Raw genomic sequence first — 21,604 nt, 5'->3', positions numbered from 1 at the left:
TTATTTGGTCCCACTTTATATTAGGGGTTTTTAAGTAGGTTACTACACTTACTTCATTAATAATAAAAACATTTTTGAGGTGGAATACGGGTAGACCTAAGGTTAGGGACAGGTTTGGTGGTATGGGTATAGGTGTAAGAGAAGAGTCAACCATATAATTATAGATGACATTATATAAATGAATTGCAGCTGTAATTACATGCAGGTATTTCTTTTAAATATAAGTATAAATATAATGCAAGTACAAATATAATATGTGCACAATAAGTGCATTGTATCAAATGATTAGCCTAATTTAAATGTTAGACACTTAATATAAAGTGTCTATTTTTTTCTTAAAAGAACACGTTCCATGTAGTCTCTTAAATAATAAGTAGTCATAATAACAACATTTACACAAAAATCAGTAAAATGTTAATTACCAGATGTTACACAGCAGGGTGCTGTTTGAAATGTCATTCCAGCCACTTTATTTCCTGCTCACGAGTGAGAAAGAGGCTTTTGGGAAATGAAACGTCAGATAACAATGACTATGCATTGCCATTTATTTTATTATTATATACAGCAATGTATATCTGTCATTTGAAAAGAAAATGAGTAGTTGATGACTATTGCGTCTTCAAAAGCACAATGTACAAAATTGCACCGAATATACAACATTATAAAAAATTCAAGACAAAACAAATGATATATTTTAGGAACTATTCAAAACTAATGACAGGGAGCTCAAGACTTTATTTACGCACAATGCAATATTGCAGCTACAAACATATTTCCCAATCCCATTTTCAGCTTATGTGATGTTGTTATTTCCCAATGAAAACTAAAAGCTATCTTATATTGTGAGATGCTTGATGATAACCCTGTGATATCAAAAAGTATTCATAAGGATGTATGATATCAGTCCAGGTTTTAAATGATCAGTATTGGTCTGAATCGGCTGATAATGGAAGCAGATATTTTATCCTTTTCAGTCAGTATTTTCTATGCCAGGCCACAAAAACACTGTATTGCAACTGGTATTTATCTTTCCTATCATTCATGTTACATGTTACAATGCGTGATTTCATTTCTAGATGAGAGATTTGATTGTGAACACTGTTTTAAGACAACAGACAACAGAAATTTATATATATATAAATATATATATGATATAGTAGTGGTTAAAAGTGATGTCCGGAAGGGATATTTGTTTTTAATGACCCTACAAGTCCAATTGAACCATCAAAATGTGAGGAAAATATTTTATATATTTAAAAAAATATATATGAAGGAAGAACAAAACACTAAACTTTGTTAAGGTATTTATCTGACAAAATTATTTGGCAAAAAAAAACAGCTACAACTACAGCTACAGTTGCTATTTTACAATGCAAAAAAATGCATAGAAAAACAAAAAGCTCACAGGAAAAAATCATACATTGACTACAACATATTCAGTTATTAATATTCCATTGGTTTTCTTGTGTTTGCATGTTCATAATTTCTTTGTATGACAGCCTGGCCGGCCAAAAATTATGTCTGCACAATTTGGCATGATTCATTGCGTTATCATCACAAATAAAACAATTGACTCAGAGCACAACTACTCAATATGCTTACAAAATCTTGAACGCATTTTTAACAATATTTGAATAAAGGGTGAAGATGTCAATTTTCCAAGGCCGGACATCACTTTTGCACACTACTGTATATTATCAGTCAATGGCCTTGGTAAGTTGCACCCCTACTTTTGAAAGAAGATGAAATAAGCAGTTCCACATGATCTATGTTTCAAAGAACAGTGCTGTTGGTAATATATCCTGCCAATGGCTAAACAACACACAACTTACATGAAATACAAAAGTTTCAAATAAACAAACACATGAATATGTTTTACAAATAAATGATATAAAGTGGGGTCCAAAAGTCTGTAAAATGAAGAAAAAATATGCACTATTTCTATGTGACTAATCAAATGAGCGATTTTCTTCTACCATTGAAGCTCTTTGGATCATCTCAAATCATGCTGGACAACATCAACGTCAGGATCTAGATCAGATCGTGCTGATAATACAGTTAGTGAAGAAACATTTTGTGTTGCAAAATAGCAGAACTTTTGGACCCCACTACAACAAATGATGAAAAACCCATCTGATATTGTCGAGTCTTTCGTATAATCATTGTACACTGATGAGACACGGGTCTTTTCTGGCATTAGAACAGCGATGTAAAAAAGGCAGATACATAGAATAATGTACTAAACTTAAGGAGGGCGATATGGAAAGATATCATATTGTTCAGTCTCTCTACATCTAGGCTCGTATTTCTCCCTCTCTGCAGCAGAAAGTGGCCATACTGTTTGGTCGTAACAATTTGGGATTGATCTGAGCTGATCAATCTTTCAGCGCGGTCTCTCGTGAACGGAGGTCTGGCCGTGTCTGCTTCCCTCTCCTCCGTTTCATTCGCGCTTTGCTCTGCCCTTCCTCTTTCTTCTCCCGCTCTCACCCACTGCCGGCTTCTCGTCCATCTTGGCAGCGTTTCCATTACTAGAGATCAGGGCTCCATTAGAGGCTCCGTTATGAAGGGCTTTGCCGGGTTTGGATGCGGCCTCGCGGCGGGGCTGTCGACGGTACGTCTGGTAATAGAAATTGCCGAAGAGGATGATGAAGGTGAGGGCGTATCCAATCAGACACCAGTGCATCCACTTCGGGAACGGGCAGTCAGAGTACAGCGACAAAGCCGTGTGGCCAATGGTGACGTGAAACTGGATCTGCGGAAGAAGATAAAAGATACAAAGATACATCGGTTTGATCATCGGTTTAGTCACGACTGATTTTCAATTAGTGGCACTTTTGACTAGAATACTGAAAAATGAAACTTCTTCAAAGTTGTTCTATACTGTTCAAAAGTTTGGTCTCTTATGCTCACCAAAGTGCATTATCTTTGATCAAAAATACAGTAAAAACAGTAATATTGTGAAATAGTATTATAATTTAAAAGAACTATATTGAATGGGAATATATTTTGGGGCCAAGCACTGAAGGTGCGAAGGCATCTATTCTATCTGTTAGTTTTCTTCTTCCACTATTGAGTCTCTGGCAGTCCATAGAACCGTTTGCGGGATATTATGAAATTTGGCACACAGATAGAGGACAGTCTCAACATTAACCACAGCAATTTTGGAGTCTCTAACCCAATCCTTCTAGTGCCACCAACTGTTCAAATTTGCATTTATACTTAAAGGGTTAGTTGAAAATAATGTCATTTATTACTCACCCTCGTGCCGTTCCACACCCGTAAGACCTTCGTTGATCTTCGGAACACAAATTAAGATATTTTTGTTTAAATCCGATGGCTCAGTGAGGCCTCTATAGACAGCAATGACATTTCCTCTCTCAAGATCCATAAAGGTACTAAAAACATATTTAAATCAGTTCATGTGAGTACAGTGGTTCAATATTAATATTATAAAGCGACGAGAATATTTTTGTGCACCAAAAAAACTAAATAACGACTTTTCAACAATATAGTGATGGGCCGATTTCAAAACACTGCTTCGGAGCTTTACGAATCGAATCAGTGACTCGGAGCGCCAAAGTCACGTGATTTCAGCAGTTTAGCCGTTTGATAGGAGATCTGAGTCACTGATTCGATTCGTAAAGCTCTACAACTCTAGAACCACTGAACTCACATGAACTGTTTTAAATATGATTTTAGTACCTTTCTGGATCTTGAGAGAGTAAATGTCATTGCTTTGAATTCAGGCCTCACTGATTCATCGGATTTAATCAAAAATATCTTAATTTGTGTTCTGAAGATGAATGAAGGTCTTAGGGGTGGAGAACAACATGAGGGTGAGTAATAAATTACATTATTTTCATTTTTGGGTGAACTAACTCTTTAACCATTTTTTTTTTTTTTTTTTTGAATTTCCAAAATAACTACTTTTTTCGAACTTGTCGTAGACATTCATCCGATTTTCAACAAAATTGGCTCGGATCATCTTCAGACTATGCTGGCAAAAAGTTATTAAAGTCCCGTATTATTGGCCCGCTCGTTATTTATCCTGAAAACGTGTTTTTTCTTTGGGATATGCCTGTGGTTGCCAGATGCAAAGAGCTTAAATCCCCCAAATAGAGCTTTTCCCTTACAAAGATATACTGTTTTTCCGGTGTTTTACTTAATCTGGCAACTCTGTGCACGCGCTCCCTCTAAATGCGGAAGAAGCGCTGATAATCTGAAAACAAACATGTGCGCTGGAGTTTAGCGATCTCCACAGCGAAATTCTGCTTCAATGAAAGTGTCATACAGCCAGTCTTTGTTTCTTCACAAGCCACTTGTACTATTTGTGTGACTAAATCTGCCATCAGCGATGAGTTCCAACAAATGCAACACGGATCTCTGCCTTACTGTTTGCAGAATGCACTTTTGCAACCTATGTAACAATTCAATCGGGAAAATGAACATAGTTTGGAATTATTGGAAATAATAATTCGCTGTTTTATCTTTTGAAGTTCCTAAAGGTTTTACCAGTTTTCATAATGTTAATCAGTTGAAAATGATATCGCCACTGGGACATTCTAAAACGCTTAACGTGGCTTAATTTACTAAGACAGTGTTATTAACAGACCAAACTTAGTGAACACCATACTAATAAAGCATACTATGTACAGAAAAGCAGATGAGCCCAGAAGAAAACACTTAACGTGGCTTAATGTACTAAGACAGTGACATTAAAATACCAAACTTATTAAACACTATACTAATAAAGCATACTATACAGAAAAATTGGTTTGTGCAGAATTTGATCTTTTAATATCACTTAGGCTACATTAAGTTACGTTAAGCTTTTTCTTTAACGGTTTTCTATGGGAGGAAAACACTTAGCATGTAAATAAACACATTGCGTTCATATTCTTGGCTCATCTGCTTTGCTGTACAGTATGGTTTATTATGATGTTCACGGAGTTTGGTCTTTTAATATCACTGTCTTTGTACATTAAGTCACGTTAAGCGTTTTTCACGTTAAGCATTTTAGAATGTCCCTAGCCAGGGGCATTTATATATATATATATATATATATATATATATGTAGGCCTATATATATAGGCCTATATATATTGTATTGCTTTAAAAATCTAATGTGAATACAGATTACAAAGTGTTCACCAAACGCAAATAAAGCGTTCAGGTAAACGCTGCACAATGGTATCACTTTTTACAATGCCAGACACGTAACGGTAATTAATATGATTAGCCCTTTGCTTGACTACACTATCAAAGAGCTGCTAATAATGTGTTGCTAATGTTACACAAACCATGTTCACATTCATGAGTCAGACAGCTGCCTTCTAAAAATCAATTTCCTTACAAATGCTTTGAACACCTTAATGTCGGTGGAGAAAGGCATTTAGTTCATCGTTGTGTACATCATACACCTGCTATATTGCCAAATCTACCCAATTTTTTTATATCAACAGAAAAATATACCGGGATAACCTTCTTTTGAGACTCCTCTGCTTCAGAGTGGTCATGGTTAATGATATGCTAAAGCCTGCCAGCACGCTCACGTGATTGGTTACAAGGTAGTTTGTGACATCAGAAACACCAGCGATTTCAAACCGCGGGTCTTTTTTTCACTGCAGTTTTAAGGATAAAATACTCAGCAATGGTGTAGACTTATGAATTTGCACATGGTTTGTCTTAAAGCATATTAAAAACACCACATGGACATATAAACAACATTAAAAACTTGATTTTCACCACAGGGTGACTTTAAAAGCTTTTTGATAAACCCAATCATTCTCGAAAAACATGTGAACGAATCTGATGAAGAGCCTGTTAAAATGGATGCAAGGATATTTCACCGCAACGCTTTAGCGTATTGAAAGGAGTCTTGGTATGCGTCAACAAAAGTTAGACTAGAGGCTACATGCAGCGTTTTGGCACAGCACCACCTACTGGTCACGAGTTATGAAATATGGCTATTTTTGCTTATAACTTCTGAACAGTTTGCCCAAAAAACTAAAACTGGTCTATTTTGATTCAGTGCTGCATATCAAGTCGAGTGATACCCAATTTTCCCATATTGGCCATTTCGGGTGTCAGCCATTTTGAATTTTGTCACAAAATGCCGTATTTTATAATCACATTAGCGTATCATTATGAAACTAAAGGTACTCAAAAAGTTTCGGAACAGCTCCACTTTCTGGTCAAAACTTATAATGAAATTTCAAAAAATGCTAATAGATTTTGATTAATTTTGCCTATTTTAATGGAACTGTTGTTTATAGATTTCTTGAGACATACAGAGAACAATGATAACAATTATGTCATATACGGTCGAACTTGCTGTCCGCCATTTTGAATTTCTTTGAAAATCTACTTTTTCAAACTCCTTCTGGACCACTGGTCCAATTTTCACCAAATTTGCCTCAGATCATCTTCAGACCATGCCGGCATCATTACTCCAGTCTTCAGTGTCACATGATCCTTCAGAAATCATTCTAATATGATGATTTGCTGCTCAAGAAGTATTTCTTACTATTATCAATGTTGAAAACTGTTGTGCTGCTTGATATTTTCGTAGAAACCGTGATACATTTTTGCTCAGGATTCTTTGATGAACAGAAAGTTCAAAAGAACAGCATTTACTTGAATTAGAAATCTTTTGTAACATTATAAATGTCTTTACAACAATTCACTGTACCCTTACTGAATAAAATAATTAATCACTGAATAAATAATAAATAATAATAATTAAAAAAAACACCCAAACTTTTGAACAGTAGTGTATGTTTCATCTATTAATACATTTATCATGTGTCCTGGAATGAGTGATTAGTCACATGTCAAACATTATAAAGCTACTAAGGTTAAAATCAATGGCATTTCTGATGTTTAAACAGTTACTCTGCTTAAATGTTTTTGGAAAAACTGAATTGTTGTATAAAATGCTTTATACTGTGATGGTAATGACAGGAGCATTGAAGACATTTTTTTAATAAATTGTGTGCATACTATAAATATCAAATAAATGGAAAATATGTATCTTTTCATTTCTTAGGGAAAAAATGAAAAACACTTAATAAATATATTACAAAGGGGAAGTTATAATACTCTAAAATTATAATCAAGAAAAGAATAATCGAGTGAAGAAAAAAAGAGAAATTCTGGAAATTTGACAATAAAAATTTGGATAAAGTAATTGAAGAGACCCTATATAAAATAATATTATAATCTGTCCTAACTAGAATCTTTTTCTAAAGTTGCCCTAACTGAAGAATTAACCTTGTATTCCACATCATTCTCAAACGTGCCATTGTTTTTTCACACATGCTTGTAAAACGTGACCATTTACCATTTGGATGATTGTCAGATATTTCTTCCACCACAGATATTTCTGTATTTTCGGACCAAATGCGGCCAGCCCATAATATAAGTACATCAAGACATGGATGGCTGCGTTCATATGAGCCCCGAAGAATGCTGCAAAAGAAATAAATGCACACTCAGTCCATTTCATATGAGTGGAAGATTATCAGTACATCTTCAAATTCAATCTGTTATTCTGATAGATTTGTTGTATGAGAACACTTGTAATATAGCGCATGTCATGAATCAAACAGTGTGTACATCTTCTATGGTGTTGTTCTTTTCGGAGCTTGACACACATGGTCTGTATTTCTCATTTGTGTTCTACTGAAAAATGTTCAATATGTTTTTGTAACGACTTGAGGGATTTTTCTATTCCTGTGTGTGGTGCCTGTGTATTTATTACTTACACTGTCCACCGGCGACCCATTTGATGCCAATCCACCACAGAGTGAACATGGTGCAGTGGTGATAGACATGCAGGAAGCTGATATGGTTGAACTTCTTACGCAAGATGAAAAACACAGTGTCGAGGTACTCCACACCTTTAGAAATAAAATACCACCACAAGGCTGCTGCCACCTGCCATCACAAGAGAACAGCATACAAGAGAAGATGTGAGGAACTGCGGTATTTATTATTAAAAGTGTCCTTACTTAAGTATCATTTATAGAGTATTAAAGTAACTTTTAGTCTCTTTGTAAAAAACACTGAAAAAAAAAATGATACTTTGGACCAAAAATACTTTGTTACAGCCATATTAGTTTTTCTTAAATTATATTTATGGTTCGCTTCAAAGCTTAAAGTGTTAGTTCACCTAAAAATGAAAATTCTGTTATCATTTATGTCATTCGAAACCCTTAAGTCTTTCATTCATTTTCAGAACACAAATTAAGATCTTTTTAATGAAATCTGAGAGCTTTCTGTTCCTCCACTGACAGCCTACGCAACTACCACTTTCAAGCCCCAGAAAGGTAGTAAAGACATCATTAAAGTTAGAGATGCACCGATACTAAATTTCTCTGCCGATACCAAGAGCCGATTATTCAGAATGATATCGGCCGATACCGATAGTTTGTTTTTTCTTAAGGAAAAAAAAATCTCTCCCAAATAATGCTGCAAAATATACAGGGAACACTCTCATTTGGTACACTACAATATTAGAGGTTACAATTAACAGCAGAGGTATTATATTCAGCTGCTGTTTATTTTCAGATATAATAATTACACTCAAATAAAAACTGAAAATCTTTTTGCGAATATTGGATGGGAGGTGCTACAAATAATATTTGATGTAGGAAAAAAAAAACAAAAAACGCAGACCTGGCAACCCTGGCTTGAACTACGGGTGATTCATAGGGTCAAAAAGAGCCTGCTTTAACGTCACTATTTTTAAACTGTTAATGCGTTAAAATTCAACACTAATGATTTTCTTCACACACAGTATGAATGAGTTGCAGTCTGAACTCGTCTTTCCGCACCCTTTTGATTGACAGGATATAATGGGCCCTGACCATCGGCAGTTTTTAAACAATCAGCCGATGGCCAATAGTGATAATAATAGCTTTTATCGGCCGATGCCAAAGCCACTGGAAGGCAAGCCTGCAACCCTTAGCCAAAAAAGCGTAACGGCTAATGCTAACACTCTGCCCCTGGCCTCTGTTTTTTGAATGGATGTCAATGGATGAGAGGCTTCACTATGCTGATTAAACAGCTTTTGTGGGGAAATAGCTAATCATTTAATTAATCAACAGCCTGTTTGCTAATCTTCAGCATGTTTTACACTAAACAATACTTTTGTTGGGAACTATATGTAGATTTTATCTTGATAAAAATGTATTTTTTTAGGAGAAGGCAGACTAGGGAATGTTGCGACTGATGTCACTGCCATTACACAATAGGCTGAGAGGTGCCGCATTTGATTAAGTTAGCCGTTACGCTTTCTCCAATGGAAAGAGATACAGACCCTCTCATCTCCCTATAATATACAATCTCTGCCGATACCGATTGTTAGCCGATACATCGGTGCATCTCTAATTAAAGTACTCCATGTGACTCAAAGCGATGCGAGTGCTTTGTTTGTGCAAAAAAACATAATTTACCACTATATTAATCTCCAACGCGTGTTCACGCAACGTCTGCTCTCGCATCAACACAACACGTGTCATGGTGCTCTTGTGAACGCGCTGGACATTAATAATTTGTATATAATAAAGTGGTAAATTATGTTTGTTTTGCACAAACAAAGCACTCGCGTCGCTTCATAATACTGACGTTTAACCACTGGGTCACATGGATTACTTAATGTCTTAAAAACCTTTCTGGAACTTGAAAGTGGTAGTTGCGTAGGTTGTCTATGGAGGGACAGAAAGCTCTCAGATTTCATCCAAAAGATCTTCATTTGTGTTCTGAAGGTGAACGAAAGTCTTACGGGTTTTAAACGACACAAGTGTGCGTAATTAAGGACAGAATTTGGGTGAGTTAACCCTTTATATTTTGATATTAAAATTTTAAATTAATTAACTATTTCTAATAGTGTCACGGTTTTGGTTCTTTGTGTTTAGAGACTCAATTATTTCATTCCGTTTTTTTCTCCTAGTTTCCCGTTCCGTTTAGTTCCAGTTTTACTTTGTTGTCATTTTTTCTAATTATGTTCTCATTTGTTCCCATGGTCACTGATTATGTTTGCCACCTGTTTCTTGTTCAGTTCTCATTATCTCATGTATTTAAACCTTCAGTTTGGTTCACTCTTTGTTCAGAGTTGTCTTGTGTTACAAAGCAGTAGCGGGTCCTGCTGAATGGATTATCGTCTTTGTTTTTGTTATGATTAAAGTTTTATAGCTGCTAATAGATCCCTTGCTCTTCTTCTTGTTTTACCAGTTGTGACGAGTAGATTGCACAGTTTACAGAATTCCATTAATTGGAAGCAAAAACGTTTAGAAGAGAAACACAATTTTGTTCCGTAGATCACAAATAATATGAGTAAATTGGATCTGTGTTTTTCCATTTATTCAGTGTACCATAATTAATCAATACATTTTCTTTAGACACAAGCCAAAATGTTACTTAACGCAGGTCAGTATAATTATTTTTGGCTTTTTATAACTTAATTTACTGTAAACAAAAGTTAAATTAACTATGAAACCATGATTTTCAATTAGACCAATATGAAATGCACTTTAAATAAATGACACACTGTAAAAAATGAATGTGATTTTAACAGTAAAATATTGTAAAAACGTTACGGAAAAAAAATGTAAATAGGTTAACAGTAAGTTCCAGTACTATATACAGGGAAAAACTGTAAAAGCTCTTACCAGACATTTTATGTAATTTTCACAGTAAAATGCTGTAAATTTTACAATTTTTAGAAGTAAAAAAGAACAAATCAATGTATAATTTACAGTCAAAAACTGTAAACTGATATTCCCACAATTCCCTGTGTGACACTCCACATTTGAAAGTATTTTGTTTAAAAAATCATGTTTCTTAATAGTTTTTGTTATCAGTTATGTACATTAGGGTTTTATGTTACATCTTCTGTTGTTTAATGAATGTTTATTGCATTATGTAAGTGTTGTGGGTTACCATGATGGTGTTTTGCGTTTGCGTGAATGACTCTTTGCACCCTCTTTACATTAGTATATACTTCAGCCAGTGGAAAAGCTACTCGTGATGAACTCTGATTCTTCATGTGGCTTTCTCTTTTACCACCTGCATTATTATGGTGGTTGTCAGTATATGTTAAAGGTAAAAACAGATTTTACTAGTAGTGTGCATTGTTGAATTTACTTGTTTACATTCAAATTTTCTGTTTGTATGTTTGTAAATTACAGTTTTATACTGTAAAATTGACAGTTTGTTCTGTAAATGTGTTTACAGTTTTTTTCTGTATTTTTTACAAAATTATTCTGGCAACCACAGCTGCCAAAATTATTTTGTAAAAACTACGGAATATTTTTTACAGTGCAGTAGTTTCACTTTTTTCAGTGCATATGGCTAAAGATTCAGCTCTTTGCAATTATTCATGTCCTCCTCACACAGTTATGAGCCTTGATATTTATATATTTCTCTAAACTTTAAAAATATCAACACAGCCGTCAATCATTGATTGTAAAATACAGCTTAAATGTATTAATATTATTTAATCTTTCTGAAATACTCAATATGTTGTGTTCATGATAACATGATGGTTAATTCATACTGAAAAATGCATTATTAAAAACTACACTTGCATTTAAAATGGTGCACAGCCTAGCTGAAACAAATACACTAGTATCTGAGAAAGTCAGATGGTGTTTGTGAATGTGATGATCTGAAGTCACAGAGTGAAACCGAACTCCCCGGTTATCCCGCTCTGGTAACATGCTTTAGTCCAGTAACTGGAGAGCAGAATTACGTGTCCAGTTTCAGTGCTCAGAGCGGGTGACACTGTGATCCTATCTGGGAAGCACACTCACCCTCACTTCATTAGGATCATCTGAGTAGTCGACGGGCTGGCAGATGTAGCTGTAGTTGGCCGCCCGTGCTGCAAGGAAGAGCTGGAATAGAACAGGTAAAAAATGACATCTGGACTATTTCATTGAGGGAACGGCACTGAATGTGATGTAAAAAACGTTTCGTCTGAGCTGCGATTGGTGTAAAGACAATTCCCAATCATTCGTTTCTTCACCTCATGCATAAGAGAGAGCAAACTAAGACCAACATCTAGCAAAGTTAGTCTCACTAATGAAATTGATTACCGAATAAAAAACTAACGCTGCATCCCACATCGCATACTATCCATCATAAATAGTTTTCAAAATTAGAATTAGTGTGTCCCAAATTGTAGGCTACATTCAGACTGTAAGTCCAAATCCGATTTTTGTGCATATCCGATTGAAATCTGATCAGATTTAGCACATGTAAACAGCCAAAAATCACATGAAATGGGATTTTAACAAATCCGTTTCAAGCTACATTCATATGTGGTTTGAAATCCAATTCAAATCTCATTTCTAGAAATCCATTTCAGTCTGACTGCTCTGATCGGATTTCGCATGGTTCATGTGACTTTCTCATGCCACGTAAAACAAACGTCAGACAAGGTCGTGTTGTTGCAAAGTGCTGGACGAGCAGAAAATGACAATATAACGGAGATATGTTTTGAGACCGGCGGAGACAGCACAGAATTAAGCCGCTCATATCAGCCTCCTATGTTTCTGCTGCTGCCTCAGAAGATGCAGTAGTCCAGGGCGGCGGCTTCATTGTCAGGTTGTAAATAAGACAACATCTGTATTGCAAACCCCTCCATGCTGCGGTTGTTATTGTTGTTTTTGCCGTATACCTACCAACACAACGTCATTGCCATAGAAACCAATGCAGATATTCCGGAAAATCAGATCACAAATCAGACCTGAAAAGTTGCGATACACAATGTGGACGTCAATAATTTTAGATCAGATTCAGAATCAGAGTTGGACTGACAGTGTGAACATAGCCTTAAAATCCGAAGTGCAGATCCATGCACAATTAATTATTTTAATAAGTAATATTGCGCACTGGACAAGGATTCGATTAGAACTACAAACATGAATAAAAATTGTTAAAAAACTACAAACATGGCGGGTGTGCGAGACCGACTGTTAAGAGTTTTAGATATAAGGGTTTGAGTGATTAATAATATCTAACTTGATGAAAATATATTTATTTAATTTTATCCACATCTGCAACAGCATTGTGAAATTTTATAAAGATCCGTTAGGCCATTAACTTTTAAATGCATCATTATGCAAACAAACACACGAGAGTCTCCGCATGAAACACCCACGACTGGCACATTCTACATTTGTCTCTGATACAGTAGCGAATTAAATTAAATTGAATGTGGAGGATTTTAAAGTGATAGTTCACCCAAAAATGAAAATTTGCTGTTCATTTACTCACCCTCAGGTCATCCAAGATGTAGGTGTCTTTTTTTTTTTCTTCAGTAGAACAGTAAAGAAGATTTTTAGCTGAAACCATGGGCCTCTGTGATTCATATAATGGGAGTCAATGGGTGCCGTGACTTTGAGGTTCAAAAAAGCATATGCAGACAAAACAAAATTAATACCTGCAGCTCCTGACGATTCATTGAGGTCTTAAAGGGATAGTTCACCCAAAAAGGAAAATTCTGTCATCATTTACTCACCCTCAAGTTGTTCCAAACCTGTATAAATTTTTTTGTTCTGTTGAACACAAAGGAAGATATTTTGAAGAATGTGGGAAACTGAACAGTTTTGGGGCACCATTGACTTCCATAGTATTTCTTTTTTCCTACAATGGAAGTCAATGGTGCCCCAAAGTGGCCTGCTTACAAACATTCTTCAAAATATCTTCCTTTGTGTTCAGCAGAACAAAGAAATTTATACAGATTTGGAACAACTTGAGGGTGAGTAAATGTTGACAGAATTTTCATTTTTGGGTGCACTATTACTTTAGGAAGTGAAACGATCGGTCGATGCAAGAAACTGAACATTATTTACAGCATTATTACCTGTAATCCACAGCCTCGGCAAACGGTCCTGAGTGCATTCACAACAGTCTGCAGCGCGAGCTTCCTGACGCATAATGACATATGCGCAGGAGAATCTATGAAAAGTCAATCTTCCTGATTGAGATCACACATATATCAGTTGCAGCATCCTGGGTAAGTACGATTTTGATGAACAATACAACACATGTGTCCTCCCTTTCTGTAGTAAACAAACACAGCGTCAGCTCATACGTCATTATGTGTCAGGAAGCTCGCGCTCAGGACTTTTTTTAAATAACGTTCAGTTTCTTGTATTGACCAATCGTTTCGCTTCATACTGTAAGACCTCAATGTATTGTCAGCAGCGGTGGGTATTAATTTTGTTTTGTCTGCATATCTCAAAGTCACGGCACCCTTTGACTTCCATTATGTGAATCACAGAGGACCATAGTTTCCGCAAAAAATCTTCTTTACTGTTCTACTGAAGAAAAAAGTCACCTACATCTTGGATGGCCTGAGGGTGAGTAAATGAACAGCAAATTTTCATTTTTTGGTGAACTATCCCTTTAACTGTGACAAGATGATTGACAGGGCAGTTTAAATGGTGACAGGATGCACGTAACTAAGAAACAGAGCGTTTTGTTAAAGACGCGGTTATGTTGAAGTAGCTTGTCCCAAACCCTACTCTTCTGCTACACACTCAAAAGTATGTACTTTTTCTTCACAAAAGCAGTACATACTTCTAGGGCATAGTATAAGTAGGCAAATTGGGATGCAGCATAAGACAAACAATATCAGTGAAAAAAATGTGTATGTTAATAAAAATGAGAGTTTGCAAAAAAAAAAAAAAAAAAAGAGCAATAAACCAAAACTATGAATGTGCATTACAATATAAAGTAAGATTAAATAGAATCTCATCAGCAAATGACAATAATTTTCACATTTCAATCAATGTTGGCTGATTTAATTAATTTCTCAAGCCTGACTTCAGTGTATTCTGTCCAAATGAAGTTGATGTTGCGGAATCATAAACACCCAGAGAGCGTTAGGGCTGGTGTGGTAAGCAACACGCACGGACAGGAAAATACTGGAGATATGGACATAGAAGCGCAGGAGAAAAAAAACACCACATCAACAAGCACAAATGATACCGAACAACTGAACAGAGGAAACTCAGGGTATAAATACACAGGGAGTAATCAAGGTTAAACAGAACAGGAGTGTGGGAACTAATTAACAGCCGGGGAAACTAACTAGGAACTCAGGAGCAGAACACAACCAAACCAAAACTGAACATACACGTTACAGAGATGGGGGTTACAATTTACTGCTAAACACAGCGGTAATGGTACATTCATAACACATTAACAGACTGCAGTTGTTTGGCATTGATGACCATGTAGTTACTAATAAACTATGGTGTGTTTTCATCATAGGCAGATTTAAAGGGTTAGTTCACCCAAAAATGAAAGTTCTGTCATTAAATACTCGCCCTCATGTCGTTCCACACCCGTAAGACCTTCGTTCATCTTCAGAACACAAATTAAAATATTTTTGATGAAATCCGAGAGGTTTTTTTTTAATCTCCCATAGAAAGCAACGTAATTACCGTCATTCAGGGTCCAGAAAGGTATAAAAGACATTGTTTAAAGAAGTCCACATGACTACAATGGTTCAACCTTAATGTTATTCTTCTCTCCCATGTCTTTCTGCTACGCTGTTTACGTCCAGCGCTTCCAGGTTCTACGTCAGAACACCAGCTCATTATAGGCCGGCTCCTGCGTCAGCATCACACGCATGCGTCGTGCTGATCACGTGAACAGCGTCGGCCAATACTGAGCTGGCGTTCTGATGTAGAACCTGGAAGCGCTGGACTGTATCAACTGCATATGAGACTGACAGGGAAGAGAAGAGATTGTTGAATAAAGTAGTTATTTTTGTTTTGTTTTTGCGCACAAAAAGTATTCTCGGCACTTCATAACATTAAGGTTGAACCACTGTAGTCACATGAACTCTTTCAAATATGTTTTTAGTAGCTTTCTGGACCTCAAATGACGGTAATTACGTTGATTTCAATGGGAGATAAAAAAAAAAAACTCTCGGATTTCATCAAAAATATCTTAATTTGTGTTCTGAAGATGAACAAAGGTCTTACGGGTGTGGAACGACATGAGGGTGAGTAATTAATGACAGAAATTTTCATTTTTGGGTGAACTAACCCTTTAAACTGAAACATATATAAATACAAATTATCATTTTCAAAAAGGATAAATGAAATGAACCATAAAAAATATGCTAAAAACAAACAAACAAACAAAAAAACAATGAAATAGAAACAAACACTAGTGAACCAGTTTTCTGAGAAGCAGACAGTTCGTGTCAACTCACCTCTTTGAAAATGAAAAAGTTGAGGATGACCATGCTGAAGTTGTAGACGATGAGGGTCTTCCTCAGCTGGAAGGGCTCTCGGCCCTGCATGAACTTCGGCCCCAGCCAGAGGAACAGCAGGTATGAGGAGCTGATAGCCAGCGTGGGCAGAGGAGAGTCCATCAAAGGCCATTTCTCCACACGCTTGTCTACAAACACACATCAAATCCCATTACTGGGCTTTATCTGTAATCTACAAATGTCCATAAATTGCACTGGTATCAGATTTTCCTGTTTCCTGGCAAAATATTTTTTTTTTCAAGTAAAAAGTAAATCAATGTGATACTTGTTAAATTTACATTATAATATCTCTGCTAATTTTTCAAATGGATAAAATGCAAAACTTTTATATGGCAATGGTGTTATTTTAGTTTTTATTATAGTTTTATTAATATTTTGAATTAGCTTTTAGTTTTATATTTTTAGTTTTCATGTTAATTTTTTTGTCGTTATGTGCTTTTATGTTCGTTTTTTTTTTTTTTTTTTTTTTAAATATTGCTATTTAAGTTTAATTTATTTTTATTTCAGTTTTAGTTTTTATTTATTTCCAGTTGATAATTTTAAACTTATTTCAGTTTATTGCCAAGGTAACATTTCTCATTTTCATTTAATTTTTTCAACTAATATTTATATTTTACTTTATTTCAGCTTTAATAGTTTTAGTTTCACTTAACAATAAAAACCCTGACTGGCGAATACAAAAAATGTTTCCCTTTCCTGTGTAGTGAATGGAGGTGTGTTTACATTCACAAGTATTCGATCAGTTTGTCTTTTCAACCCATCCTAAACCCGGGTACACACTGTACGATTTATAATAGTCCTTTATGACTGTTTCTCGTCAGACTGTACGAACATGATCCCGCTGTGGGATCTCAGCTGTCATTCATGTCAGACTGTACAGCAGTGAAGATGAGTTAAAAACGGATGCAAACAAGAACACTCGTCTGGATCATCAATCCATGACACGTTCGGTGACTGTGAACTGCATTTACATGCGGACAGAAATGGTGGCTAGCAAACAAAAACAATCTCTAGCGTTAATTTTGATCATGGCTTCTCCTGAAAAGAAAACTAGAAAAAAACGAAGACGATGTGTGTGGAGCATGTGGTGGTTTGTTGTTGTCTCACTAACTGCGTCATCAGGTTCAGTGCTCCTATTGGTTTTTGATTAATCGGCTGTCGGTGAACATGTCAAACTGAGGATCCAAGACTTCAGATTTTGGCCTAGGATCCGAGGAATCTTTTAGGATTCACGAAATTTGTTTCAGACGGCCAAAATCGTACAGTCTGAATCCGGCTTAAAAAAACTGCTGGTAAAATAAAGTAAAATTCTCAGCGCTTCAGTGAAATCTACAGAGCTGTGATGGATTTTCTTTTTGTTAGTTAAATAACTAAAGAAATAAAGAAACTTGTCCAAAATGAAGCATTCAGGAGTGTGATAAAATGTTTTTTGATTTTGTGTAAATACATTTATGACATTTAAAAATGGGGAAACGCAACTTTTGTGGTGTATCGCATGGAAACTGTGTCTAGGATACAGTATACCTGTCAAATATTTGGAAACATTACAATTTTTTTATGATTTTGAAAGAAGTCTCTTCTGCTCACTAAGCATTAATTAATTAATGTCCATTAATTTTCCTATTATCACTATGAAGCTGCTTTGAAACAATCTGTATTGTGAAAAGCGCTGAAGATTACTTGACCAAGCCTGCATTTATTTAATCAAAAATACAGTAAAAACAGAAATATTGTGAAATATTATTACAATTTCAAATAACTGCTTTCTATTTTAATATATATGAATATATATTCCAGTCTTCAGTGTCACATGATCCTTCAGAAATCATTCTAATATGCTGATTTGCTGCTCAAGAAACATTTCTGATTTATTATCAGAGTTGAAAACAGTTGTGCTGCTTCATTTTTTTGTGGAAACAACACTTATTTTCAGGATTCTGTGATGAATAAAAAGTTGGACAGCATTTATTTGAATTTATTAAAGCATTTATTAAATAGAAATTACTAAATGGGAAGTCTTCACTGTCACTTTTGATCAATTTAATGCATCCTTGATAAATAAAAGTATTAATTTCTCTCTTTTTTAATCTTACCACAAATGTATGAATGGTATCTATGTTTCCACAAAAATATGAAGCAGCAAAAACAATGCTTTTAATATTAATATATAATAATCAGAAGTATTTCTTGAGCAGCAGGTCGTCATATTAGAATGATTTCTGAATGATCATGTGACACTGAAGACTGGAGTAATGATGCTGGAGGAATAAATTACATTTTTAAATGTATTAAAATAGAAAACAATTATTTTAAATTGTAGTAATATTTCACAATATTACAGTTTTACTGTATTTTTGCTGAAATAAACTAAGCCTTGGTGAACATAAGAGACTTCTTTCAAAAACATTAACAAATTATGTTTCCAAATTTTTGACAGGTGCTGTATCTATTCTACTTCTAGTCCAATCGATAATTTCCAGCATTGTAGCCTATAATTTCCAACATTTATATTCGTTGAACTCTGCTCTTGTTCACCTGCAGTCGCTGTGCATGTCTCATGGGTCAAAATCTAATCACACGTCAGAGCTGGTGCCTCTTCTGCTCCCGGCTTTATTTAATGGGAGTGCTGCCATGATATCATGTATCCCACTCAGGTCAGTGAAGTCAAGACCAGTTACCTGCAATAGTGAGACTCCATCTGTAGAACTCCACAGTGTCGTTGATTATATGCTTTAAAATATCCATCGCTGAGACTCAAATCTTAATGGTCTGAGAACACAGAAGAAAGATATGTTGGTGCAGTGGTAAAAAACACCATGTGGCCATGCTTTAATACAATCAATGATGGTGTGTTGTTTGGGGAAGGGTTTATTCCAGCGATGGTGGGGATGGGAAAGGGCTTTATTATGATGGGGAGGTGGGGTGTAATTCAGCACAAAGACCAGAACAGCACGTGTCAGCAAAGATCTGCTCGACACGATCCGAATTGCAATGGTAATAATGACACATTATTCATGAAGAGATTCACTTGCATCCTTGACTGAATAGGCCTACAGTATATGAAGGTTTCGGTCAAAAATGTCTTTGCATATCAAACGCCATCACAGCCTCTCCCAAATCAGCGTCACGATCACCATTAGAAGAACCAAGAAGGCTTTTACTAGTTCAACTAAACGACGACAGGTTAACATCAAGAGATGCAATCCAACATCAGGGATCAATCGAGCAAACGTTGCGATGCGGCAAACGCCACATATCCCTGCGGTTACAGTCTATTCGCTCTTATACCCCCAAAATACATAACAATATCATAGGCTTCACATTAAACTCACATTTGGCATCGTGAGCGCATGCGGTAATGATGATTTCCCTTCTTACCGTAGCGAGATTAAAATCCCTTTCTAATGACATTCAGCGCAAGGTCGCGCGATCCTGTTATTCCGTGCTGTGGAATAACACCTTCGTCCCGGATTTATCCGGATCTGCTCAAAGGCCTGTGGCTAAAACAGACGGTAATAAAAGCATCCGCGTGTGGAGCATCCTAGAGGGTTACTGGCATCACTGCGGCTCTCGGGTCGCTCCCCTAGACTCAGACAGCAATGAATGAGGAGGATGCTCAACTGCGCATGCGCCAAAACAGGTGCAATTCTCTTGATATTAAAACCTTGAATCTCTCTCTACTCAGCCCTTAATATTTGGTGATGCGAGGTTCGATAAAACACTAGTGACTAGTATATTGGATAGGCTTACTGTTTTAATCTGGGCACTTTAACTGCGATTAACATCTTTTAAGTTTTCAGAAGAGGCAAGTTGATCCAAACTGTTGTGTTTTCATGTTTAACAAAATTCGTCAAGCATTACATAAACATATCCACCCTCACATAACACAGACTGTGGTCATTTACTTTTAAATACCCTAATTAAACAAAATTAAATATTTATTGTACTAGTTAATTCTTGAATAGGCTACTAGCGAGAACAGAAGCCATTTTGACTGAAATGTTCTACCCCATCATCCCAGCATAATAATTTAGCATTTAGCTCATTCATTTGGTACACTTTATTAGCACTTTAAGACATTTTCTCCAATACAAGGTTAAAGTTTTTATAAAATTGTACTTGTGTAAAAATCATCTTTCCAAAATGTAAAAGGCACCCTGCATAAATTAACGTTTCATTTGTTTCATTAATTAATTTGCTGCTTTAGCCATCAATTTCCTATTAAAGTTGAAAATTAGTTGGTAGCAAGGCTGTAGCCCCTGGAGACTTAGCCCCTATATAGAATGGGAGAAACTGGGCCGCCCGGGAGCATAATCATATCTCAGCTCCTAGAATAAAACTAAGAAGGGCAACAAACATTTTTTACATCTGCCCAGCTCAACCTCACAGCCAACTTCAGGAGCACAGCCTTGCTTGAAAACCTCAAAACTGGGGGAGGCGAGTCAGGCGACAATGAAAGAAGTTTCATTTTATACTGCTTAGTATTTTAGTATTTATTTAGTATTTAAAAAATACTTAGTATTTTTGTCTTGTTTCCAGTCCAAATATCTAAAAAATCTTAAATCAAGATGTATTTACTAAAGTAGTAAAATGCCATAAGATATTATGTCTTGTTTTCTGGGGGAAAAATATCAAAATTAAGTGAGTTTTTGTTTAAAGGTGACCTATAATGCCCCTTTTACAAGATGTAATATAAGTATCTGGTGTCCCCAGAATGTGTCTGTGAAGTTTCAGCTCAAAATACTCCACAGATCATTTATTATAGCTTGTTAAATTTGCCCCTATTTGAGTGTAAGCAAAAACACAGTGCTTTTGTGTGTGTCCCTTTAAATGCAAATGAGCTGCTGCTCCCGTCCGCTTTCCAGAAGAGGGCGGAGCTTTAACAGCTCACACTTCAGTTGCTCAACAACAACAAAGCTGGAGAATCTCACGCAGCCAAAATGAGGATTGTCAGTAACGGTGTTCAGCCTTACATTGTTCAAACCGGAGTCGGACACTGATGGAGAGACTCAGGAAGAAGTTACAACTTTTAGAATGAAACTGGAGGTTTCTGAATGGTTAGTGGATAAATTTATGTAGTTGTTGTGGAGTTGATTCAACTCATCGACTAGCATGTGCCGTCATGTTAATCTTTTGTGCAGCGTTGAATTAACCTTTGTTTGTGAAGCAGTCCGGCATAAAATGACGGCATGGCAACAACACTCTACTACAACAACTCTTCCTCTTCTCTAAAGCAGCCCAACATGGCCTCACCCCCTTTGTTGTGTGTTCTTGGGGGTGTGGTTTAATCAAAGTTTTTGATATTTG

At 35.9% G+C, this 21,604-nt stretch overlaps 1 protein-coding gene across 2 annotated transcripts; it reads right to left on the bottom strand.

Annotated features, from left to right (window-relative positions):
- Positions 1-527: 527 nt before the first annotated feature.
- elovl4a (ELOVL fatty acid elongase 4a) lies at positions 528-19,910 on the bottom strand. Of its 2 annotated transcripts, none has more exons than XM_051866326.1 (7): positions 19,630-19,910; positions 18,976-19,066; positions 16,238-16,425; positions 11,817-11,897; positions 7,767-7,938; positions 7,343-7,470; positions 528-2,752 (listed from the first exon to the last, which is right to left on the bottom strand). In XM_051866326.1, exons 2-7 carry the CDS (start codon positions 19,040-19,042, stop codon positions 2,441-2,443), a joined length of 948 nt encoding a protein of 315 aa, XP_051722286.1. In that variant the 5' UTR covers positions 19,043-19,066; positions 19,630-19,910; the 3' UTR covers positions 528-2,440. The 2 variants fall into 2 exon arrangements, with proteins under 2 accessions (XP_051722286.1, XP_051722285.1); XM_051866325.1 differs by having other exon boundaries at positions 19,676-19,909.
- Between the last annotated feature and the right edge of the window lie 1,694 nt (positions 19,911-21,604).

Source organism: Ctenopharyngodon idella, chromosome 16, assembly GCF_019924925.1.
Source record: "Ctenopharyngodon idella isolate HZGC_01 chromosome 16, HZGC01, whole genome shotgun sequence".
Taxonomy (NCBI): Eukaryota; Metazoa; Chordata; class Actinopteri; order Cypriniformes; family Xenocyprididae; genus Ctenopharyngodon; species Ctenopharyngodon idella.
Note: the sequence above shows the minus strand (reverse complement) of the source record. Positions and strands in the feature narration are given on the sequence as shown.